Source organism: Zea mays, chromosome 1 (assembly GCF_902167145.1).
Source record: "Zea mays cultivar B73 chromosome 1, Zm-B73-REFERENCE-NAM-5.0, whole genome shotgun sequence".
In the NCBI taxonomy this organism is placed as follows: Eukaryota; Viridiplantae; Streptophyta; class Magnoliopsida; order Poales; family Poaceae; genus Zea; species Zea mays.
In genome coordinates this window covers 98,426,794-98,437,220 of record NC_050096.1, presented here as the reverse complement: position 1 = coordinate 98,437,220, position 10,427 = coordinate 98,426,794, and the positions used below count along the sequence as shown (strand labels likewise).

The 10,427-nt window shown below is 39.9% G+C and overlaps 1 protein-coding gene across 2 annotated transcripts; it reads right to left on the bottom strand.

The window, feature by feature from the left end:
* Positions 1 to 4,123: 4,123 nt before the first annotated feature.
* Positions 4,124 to 8,590, bottom strand: LOC103637686 (probable methyltransferase PMT2). 2 transcript variants are annotated; one of them, XM_008660316.4, is made up of 7 exons: positions 8,195 to 8,590; positions 6,492 to 7,137; positions 6,091 to 6,301; positions 5,687 to 5,978; positions 4,972 to 5,337; positions 4,801 to 4,878; positions 4,124 to 4,714 (listed from the first exon to the last, which is right to left on the bottom strand). In XM_008660316.4, exons 2-7 carry the CDS (start codon positions 7,131 to 7,133, stop codon positions 4,489 to 4,491), a joined length of 1,815 nt encoding a protein of 604 aa, XP_008658538.1. In that variant the 5' UTR covers positions 7,134 to 7,137; positions 8,195 to 8,590; the 3' UTR covers positions 4,124 to 4,488. The 2 variants fall into 2 exon arrangements, with proteins under 2 accessions (XP_008658538.1, XP_008658539.1); XM_008660317.4 differs by having other exon boundaries at positions 8,176 to 8,572.
* Between the last annotated feature and the right edge of the window lie 1,837 nt (positions 8,591 to 10,427).

Genomic DNA, 10,427 nt, shown 5'->3' with positions numbered 1-10,427 from the left:
TTCTGAAGTTAAGTTGCTCGGTTCCCGTCATTTTCACTCCATTCGATGTTAAAAAAATGGAGTACATGCAAAATAGAGGCGTCGTAGAGTTGTCCTACATAATATAGTAGCCATCGGGCTAGTGCCTAAAACCCTGAACATACCGTCCACCAACTCGGACCATTTCATTCTCGCGTTCAACATATTTAGTTGTCGTTTTTTGTTGGCATAATTTGTTTAATTACATGTATGTATGCTGATTTGGTTCCTCTATTGTCGAAATTAGTGCGAGTTTGGCTGGCAAGTTCGTAAATATCCATAATACAAGTTCGTGTGAATAGTCGTAGTTCAATTCTAATATATGTTTTTTTCATAGATATTCGGTCTCCTCGATCTGTGGTTTGTTTGGTTATAAAATTATTATGTTAAATCCTTACATTCAGAGAACACGATGCTTGTAAAATATTCATGCGAGTTTAGCCTAAAATGGTATTTTGATTCTCTCAGCTTCCCACAAGAAGGAACCAAAAGCAACTGCCTCAGTTTGCTTCTCGATCAGTGAGACGTAAGTTTGTGAGATATTAAGGTCGATAATATATGTGATGTTCGTTTTTTAAATTGTTGTGCATAGCGCTGAAAAAAAAAACTCTCGAAGCTCGCGAGCCGACTAAAGCTCGGAGCGGCTTACGAGGCTCGAACGAGCCGAGCCAGGTTTTCGAGCTCGTTGGGGCAATGAGCGGAGCCGTACAAAATTAATCAACTTATACAATAATAATGAATATTGAATAATTTTATAGATATCTAACTCATTTTTTAGTCTTTAATGATGGATATATGACCATTATAATTTGGATTACTTGTAATGTTGTGATGATTATTTATTTCACATTTATAGACTATTAATTCACTATATAATGCAATATTATTTTTCAAATGTGCAGCTCGCGAGCCAGTATTAAGCTGAGCCGAACCTCCTTTTGCAGCTCGTTGAGTACATGAGTCGTGCTCAGTCACGTAACGAGCCACACCGAGCCCTAGCTGTGCACTAACATTTTGTCGAAAATTTTTGTATGTCGTTGTAACGCGTGCACACCTAATATATGTGATCAATCATTTTTTTGTGAAAATGTTTAGTTTGTTGTTGATTTTATTAATTCCTTAATACATTTTTTTATTGATTTCTGAAATTTGCGTTTTGTATGTAGCTGTTATGAAGACTATCTTGCTGCAACGTTTCCCATAGGTTTATACAAGCAGAATTTTCTTCCATCTAAAATGACAGCCAGCAAGCTTAGGAGCCTCCTGATATCTTGCATGATGAGAAGGTTATAGATCTGGTGTGGGGGTTTCTCTTATTTTACTCTATGTTCCTTTTGGGGTTGGCCAAAAATTTTAAACCATATTTTTTCACGAGATGTGAATGTGTGGCTGCTATAGCATGTGCTAATCAATTATGGTAATTCTCTGTTTAGCATTTAGTATCAGTAAACAATCCAATAATGCATATTTTTTACTCCAACATTTTTGTTTTAATCAAGTTAGATTCTGCTGTAGATGCGTGTATGATAGTACATGCTTGTTAACTTGACCAATTGGTTTGGTACCTCTAACAGATACTGCAAATGTGTTTGTGGATCCATTCATGTATTTTTGTTTTTGGCCACAGTGAGGAGGCCCTTGTTTTCTTGTGTTTTCTGTGTTCGTTTCTCTTCTTAATATAATGACGTACAGTTCTCCTGCGCAATCGAGAAGGAAAAAAATAATATGTCAAATACTTATCCATGTTTGCATGCCTTATATTTTGTACTTTGCTGTACAGGGCTTTGTAAACCTGTCATCCTTTAGATAGGAGTACATGAAAATATGCAATCCATGAAAATATGCAATCCATGTGCCTGAATCATGACCTGCTATTACTTTTTACTTTTTCTTACGAGGCATTAACCTTGCTTCTTTCTAAATTTCTTAATGCTCATCTGGGTGACCGGTTAGTTTGAAATAATGTTTTAGAAGCTAAAGGCAAGATACGTTGCATGGTTCAGTTGTTTTCCTAACCCGATATATGGACTCTCTGTCACTTGTCCGACAACAGTAGGTTGATTACAGCAGGCGCAAAGTCCTGAGCTAATACCATGTCTTATGCAAGAGCTGGACCCCGCCATATCAGGGTACTTTGAAAATTAATGTCGATGGGGCTTTTAACGCTGACACTAGCTCACTGCTCAGCAACAGTGGGCATGATGATTATTAGTCTAGCCAAAACTTCCTGGTGATTGATTTTCTAATGCAGTGGTGCTGAAGGAGTTGAGGCTGCAGCCCGTCTTGAAGGTATCAGTGTTGCGGTTCGTTAGGCTCATTGCTCGTTTATCCTAGAGACTGATTGTGCTACAGTGGTTGGAAAGCTAAGGTGTGAACGTGTAATTAGCCTAGATAATTATTTAGACGCCGCGAGGAATCGATTGTGTTTTTTCTTCTTTTCATAGGGACTTCTTCGCCCGGTTCCATCCCAGATAATTTATTTTATATACCGTGCAATGTACACATCTAACTCTAACTATGTAATCGTAAAATAGTTATATTAAAATAACAAAATTTATGTATGACTAAGATCATAAATAAATTACAAAACATTTTCTCATAATAGTATAACACACATTTGTACACAAGTTATCGTGGTATTATATATTCTCGTTGAGACATTTGTACATAAGTTATTACTCCTTACGTCCTAGTATATAAGGCGTAACCAATTCTGATTCAAAGACCAAGAAATATATTTAATTATCTCTATATCATTGTATCGATATATGTGTGCATAGAGAGAACACACCTTATATCATGGGACAAAAACAAAAAGTTACTATGTCTTATATTTCGAGACGGAAAGAGTATGTTATTATATGTTTTCGTTGCAACACATGGACACTCATCTGGTCATAATTAAAGCCCCTCAAAATTTTAGGCTTTCAAGACTCCAGGCTTTTTCAAGACGTGCACTAACCAATGTACTGCGATGTAGAGCGGACTGGATTTACCAAGTCAAAACTTAACGGTCATTATTTAGCGAACCACTATAGCTGCCCACATTTTTTTGTAGCAGTCGCAATAGCGTGGTATGACGTGTAATAAATTAATGATCCTAGAGCACTTCACATGTGATTTAAGTGACCATGAGACTCATGATGTTGCTTTTTTATAATAATAATAATGGAAAATGATCTTATGAACTATTTATGGTTCTCATAATTTATTTTATTTATAACTCTAATATCTGATTTGTATGGGGCACCATATTTTTCTTAGTTTTAAGTATGCAAATCAAAACTGAGTACATTTTATACCTATTATTCATTATAAGTATGTTTAAATTTATTTTAATTAACATACGCTCGTATTAAAACTTAGACAGGTCTACCCATATTTTATCTAAAAGCATTGTTTTACACTATTCTGCACTATTGATTGCATTATTCGTAAAGTGGAGTTTGAATATGGATATGAGGATAGAAAAGTTGTTGTAGATAGTATTAGCGTTCGCGCTATCAATGATCCGCTACCTCAATATCAATCTGCTATTCTGCTACCAACTCACTATATCTTATGCTAGAGCTGGATATCAAGCCAGCTCGACTCAACCAAGCTCGAGCTGACTCGTTAAGGTAACAAGTCAGCCCGCCTTGGCTCATTAAGGAATCGAGCCAAAGAACTAGCACGGCTCAGCTCGTTTACGGCTGACTCGTTTAGCTCACGAGCCACAACAAAAAAATAATAATGTACATATTATTCAAACAATATAATCAACTACTAGTGAGTTCTAGATCAATTTAACACTAAAATAGAGTAATAATACTCATAATTTCACATACCACATTAATCCAACACCAAACTAAGAGTTTATCACTTCATCAACACAAGTGTGGCCTTTGTTTTTTTAACAAATGGTTACTCGTTCAAGCTAACGAGCTAGCTCGTTAACAAATACCTCGGCTCGTGACAACATTAAAACGAGCCGAACAAACCCACGATACACGATATTTTGTCCAGCCCTGTCTCCCTATCTTATCCATTGAACAGCGAGCGGAGCAGGGCAGCTGAAGCAGAATTCAATCCTTGTGACCTCTTGTCAGGTCAATCAGACAAACACTCAAAGAAATAATCTCATGCATTATCAACAGATAATGTTCATATACGAAATCACAAAAAACTTCTTGCGTGCATCTGTATAATTAATCTCTGGGCAAAGTAGCGACTAAGTTGTCTCGTACCTACATGTTTTTCAAACGAACTTTTGCCTACACTACAATATGCCTTGGCAAATCGCCAACAGTTCACTTAACGCTCTGATTACTATATATGCACAGCAAAAATCCAGGTATGTCCCGATCATCTAAGGGTCTTTAGTACTGTACGTATGCAGTATGAACAAAATCTATTAACCGACAAAACAGCATCAGGGGATCGCATCAGGGAAAGAGGCTGGCATCCAGCATCAACATGGTTCTGTACCTATCAGCTGTTCTGTTCCTCGCTGCCAACCCAATATTCTTTCACTGAAATCAGAATCTTCTCGGGAACGTGCGGGCCATCCTCATGATCTAGTAACTTGGACTTCCACCGCATTCCTGCCACCATACTTCTAACCTTGTTCAGTACATCGGCATTGTCCCGCAGTATGACTGCACCCTCTGGCCGTAAAATCCTATCCATCTCCAGAAGAATGTCTTCTGCATCACACCTACCGATTTTGACACAAACATATTAACAGAAGATACGATTTGCCTTTGCATAACCAACACAGAAGAATGAACAGAGAACACTTACTTGTTCTGATATAAACTGAAGATGTCATTGCCATGTATCAGGTCGTATGTCCTAGGGTATGTTGAGAAGGCTTCGCACCTGCCAACAGTGCAACGTTGCAAAAAAACATGAGATCAGTTCCCAAACATCAGCATCTCATTCGACAGTGAATGGCAGAAGCATAAGGCTCACCAATCATGGTATATACCAATCAGACCTCGCTCATATATGATACCAAGAGTGTTCCTTTCTGATATAGAGGGCACAACGTTCATTACCCAGGAACTGGAAGAATGAAGAGTTGCAGCAAAACTTCCAAGGCCTGCATTCATGTCCATAATATTCCTGTACCTTGAAGAACCTATCAGCTTGTTCACCCTCTTATAAGTATTAACATGCTTCTTCCACAACTTATTATCCTCCTCATAGACTTCTTCTGTTATGTCTGGGACCTGACCCTCCAGAATTCTGGGAGGAATGGCAGATAGTCTCTCTGGAAACTTCTTTAGCTGTGCTGCCTCTATAGGAGGTGTTATACAAGATTCCAATTTCTTATACCTAAATTATAAACCAAAAATGAAACACAAATTAAAACTGATGTAATTAGAGGATAAAAACAGAACAGATTGCCCAAGCTTCAAATGATGACAGAAAAGAAGCGCAGGTTCTTCCACTGTGAACAAGTAGTAATTTCTGCAATCACTATCTCAACTTACCCTATCCTACATAAGGCAATCAATTATTCATCCTATATTTTTCCAGTGTGTAAAAAACATAAATTGTTTTATATGAATTCTCTTATGAGGATTTTTGTAGCTGTGAATTATTATGGTTTAGTCAAGTTCACTTGGAAATAGGAAAGAAAATAAAGCTTGACTTCATAACTTCGTATAAACAGAAGATATACCAGACATCATCTGAATCTTGAACTTTGCACATCTTGCTAGCATGACCATCCTTTTGATGACATGAATATGAATTCCCTTGTTTCTGCCAAATAGCAATATCATCCTTCTCAAAGATTTTATCCCAGCAAAGCATTTCTGCAATATTTTCAATTCTATGTTGATCTTCCTCTGCATCTTGTTTAGACCTTTTCCATGACTGGTAGTATTTCTTCCAATTGATGGGAGGTCCAGAAAGTATCCAATAACCCCCAGGCCTCAAAACCCGGTCTACTTCCATCATGTACATACCGCCTGCATGAAGAAAAATAATATAACTCATTAGTCATTGCATATTTACATCTGTAATGGTAAAGGTTGACTCAGATATTTAACTCTTATGAATATGGATAGTTTTACTGCTCACCATTTGACTCCCATGGGATTAAACAGCGTGAGCAATGAGCCATATCAAAAGATCTAGAGGGGTATGGGACCTTTATAGTTCCAAGTACTCCAATTACTGCAGGGACACCTCGCTCCAACGCAAATTGAACCTGAGCTTCATGTGAATCTCTGGGTGCAAATGACATGGTTAATACATTTCTGTCCATTAGATAAGCTCCGAAGCTTGCAACCTGTATGTGGTCAGAACTGTTACTCCCAGCTATGGATGGATCAAAGTAATTAAGGCTAGTTTACAAGAAAATGAAGATAAGTCTTACTAAAAAGATCAATATCTAAATGCCTTGGAACTATAAACTATGAAGTATATAAGACACATCTTAAAGGGAGTAAAATATAACAAGATCTGGTGAGAGAGCATACCCCACATCCAGTATCAAGTGCAGTTCTGATAGTGCCATCAGCGAGTGGGATGATGGATGCAAGTTCATCAAGGTAAGCATTCGCTCCATTGGGAAACATTGTTCCTCCTCCTGGAAATTTGAACACATCTCCCTGATATTGGATCCAGTTCTGAACAGCTTTCTCAACTGTCAGACTCTTATACGGAGCATTTGCATATGGAACATAGTCACGGCTCTTGGGCCAAGAGAAAGGGGTGACATATCCTTTTGGTGCTGGGATGAGACAATGCAGTTTCTCATTCTCTACAGGACAATGCCTTTCTCTGTATGTCATGTTTTGTCTAGGAAAGGCCATTGCTCGGTTCTGGTCTTGACAAGGAGTATAGTCACTGTATCGGATGTGGCATGGCTCAATCATTTTATTGGACATGATCAATGGATTAGCGCCACTTATGGTATGATGGGTCTCAAAGTGCAAATTTGGCAAGATTGTACAGTCAGTTTCTTGGTTAACTCTCAGAGCTATGCTATCACCCCTTCCTGTCCCACTTTTCTGCCAAGCACCTAGTATGTAAAAGAAGCATGATAAACCCATCACAATTACTATCGTCATCGTGCTCCGCGTTCTACGGTCACCTGGATTCATTCTTGAACCCCTCATGAACCTGAACATAGAAAATCGTTAAGCATCACTTCAAATGAATTGGATCATTGCAGTACACGGTGATCTTATGAACAAGGTATCACATAATAAGCTGGATGTTGAAAACATAAACAACAGATTAATCAAATAGAGTATAGACTAACTAAGATCTGAATTTTAGGTGAAGGATAATTCCTTTGGCTTTGATATTGTTCCAACAGACTGGAGCTCATAACAAATTGCTGAATTAGAATATTAGTGTGAGATGCGAGTTTCTCATGAATCTGAATTTACCACAGGAAAGTGATTAGTTATTCACTTCAAATATGGCATACGATTATCTTCTCAACAGGACATCAGCACTAATGAACTAGAATTCTAAAACACAGCTAAGAGATACTGAAAGGAAACATGAACTAAGTACTGGATTTGATTTACAAGTGAGGGATGATCCCTTTGACTTTAAACTTGTTCCAACAGAATGGATGAAATTAGATTAATAAAGTAGTGAACTAGATTAGCATACTAATATACTATTGAGTATTGAAGGAATATTATCAGGTGGAAATTTGAGATTCTGACCCCCGTGTATGCTAAAGTTCCAATAGAGAAACTTCCTTCTGTGAAGATAAATGATAAACTACCCAGCCAGCGTGCCAGTCCTGAGAACAAGTTTATTAACACTCAGATATGTGCATCAACCTCAATCATGTGACTATGCCTAACCATTTCAGATCCCTGCCTGATTTGTTTATTAGTGTGAAGCTTTGAGCAAATCTAAGTCCATGAAATTAGAATTGGAGGTAAATAAGCACAGATTGCCGACAATTGTTCGGTTTGTGATCGATCCCAACACGATCCCAGGTGGAACGGCAACAAGGGAGCAGGAACAGTTGCTCCTGAACTACAGCTGAGGACTGAGCAACTATGCTAGGCAACCATTACAATCCCCAACCTCACGCAACGCGCCTGGCGTCCTGATTCCACGACTCCACTGCGGTGGACCAAATCAACAACGTAATAAAAACGAGGTGAATCGTAGAAACAACAACCGAGCTACCTAGGAGTCTAGGACCCACCGCCGAGGCCGAAGGCAACCGAAACGAACGGGATCGATTTCAAAATGGAGCGGCGCAGGAGGAGGAAGCAAATCTCCCTCCCTCCCTCCCTCTGTGTGTGTGTCTCTCTCTCTCTCTCTTCAAGGAAGACGGCGGGGGCGGTTCAGCAACGCAGGAATGGCTCGAGCTCGCCGTGGCGGAGGCAGCTTCGAGTTCGCCTCGGCGGCGGGGGCGGTGACGGCTTCAAGCTCGCAGCCGCTGCGCCGGGCGGAGAGGGCGCGGGCCTCGGGGTTGAGTTGGGTTCGGAAATTGGTGGGGTTGGTCGCTGCCGCCTGCCGGCGCAGCGGCTTTGACCTTATTATTTTTTAATCGCGCGCTGCTGCAGCAGCAGCGTCACGGAATGGAGAGCGCCAGAGCGGGGCGTCGAGACAAGACAAGGAAGGCCACAAGGCATGTCAGGCTGTCTCATTTTGTTTTTAGACCATGTTCATCAATCTATCAATCTATCTATAGTTTATCTAAAACACTGTTTTTATTATTCTATTATGTAGACTGCACTATTTACATAATAGAGTTTAAATATAGGTATAGAGATGAGTAACCTGCTAGAGATAGTTAGGATAAATTATTAAGAACGAGTGTGTCAAACTCCATGTTTTCTGACCTTGTTTTTTACTCTCAATAATTGCTGCCATAAAGTAAGAGTTATCCACCTATCTACTACGAATATCAATGGCATGACAAGCATTAGTCCAAGCCCTACCAAGAATCTCTCTTGACCTTGTATCCTTACTCGTCCATGGACCAGTGTCTATCCTTTGTTAACGTGGTCCACAGCTTACACCAAGACTGTAATCTTTAACCTGCTCTAGAACTTGTGACCGAGTCCTTCTAAACATCTTAGGCAGTGGGCCAGATCCTTGCGGTGCCCGCTAACTCGACCTAGATCCACCATCCCTATCATACTATGCACCAGCTTTTTGACTGAACTCATGCTCCTCTCGAGAGTCGAGACTGATGTAGTGCAGACTGAAGTTCAGCATCATAATCATCATCTTGTTCTTCGGCATAATGAGTTCTTACTTCTTCATTTGCACATTGCCTCTGCTGAATCCTCTGCCTCTTCTTTTCCTTTGTCTTGTCTAGCTCACGAGTAAAGAATTTCTTTATTTCAAGAGGAACGAATGGATAATTCATGGCATCCTTCTTTTGATGTGCTAAATGCTCCATGAAACAAGTAGCACTGCCACCATTTTTCCCTTCATGACAATACTTGCATTTCAAATCTTGACCAATCTTCTCTCCATCCTCCCACACTATGTCTGGCATTTTACCTACAACAATGTAAATAATTATAAAAACCTACAAACATTTAACAATACAACTAAGAACTGCATTTGAAATACCTATATACCTCATGAAGCTTTCTAAGTAATATAACAACAGCAACAAACTAACTCCATTGCCAATATATGAGCTAATATCAACCTACTTTCTCGGTCATGTAACAATTATAGCACAAATATGCACTAACAACTAACTATTTAACCATGCATGCATAACTAATACACACGAGAGCGCAAACATAAGTGTCACAAGAAAACAGCTCAAAACAGCACTTGGATCTCACTAGAATCATTAAACTACGTCATCGCAAAATGTCGGAGTTGTGTATGCTCTTGGAGTGATTGGAGTTTTCTGAAGGAGGTCACCATAGGGGTCCTTTCATAGCCCCAAAAGGCCCGATAGCCGTAGCTCCATGAAAAAACATGGCAAAAACCAGCTCTGCCCGGGGCACCGGAGCAATCTGGCGCGCCACGAGACTGGGTCCACGTCCCTCGAGTCCGGGATCCTGATTGGTGGTTTCTTGATCTGGGAGGCACTAGTAAAAGGAAAATGGACCTAATCATTTTCTATAATCGATTTTGGTGGCTGACGTCCAACACAAACCATGTGGACTAACTAGTTTGTCTAGATATCATTTATCTCAGGTGCTTAAGGTTCAACACAAACCAAGAAAGAAATTCAGTTAGGGACACAATCAAATTTGGAGCAAAGGACTTTGAGTGTGCTGAAAATTGGCGCACCGGACAGTGTCCGGTGCACCAGGCCCGTACAGACTCGGACCAGCCACTCTTTAGTTTCTTCTCGACGCGCTCCACTATAATTCATCGGACTGTCCGGTGAGCCAGCGGAGCAACGGCTCCCTGCGCGCCAACGGTCGACTGCTCAGATGAACAGTGGTGAACAGTGC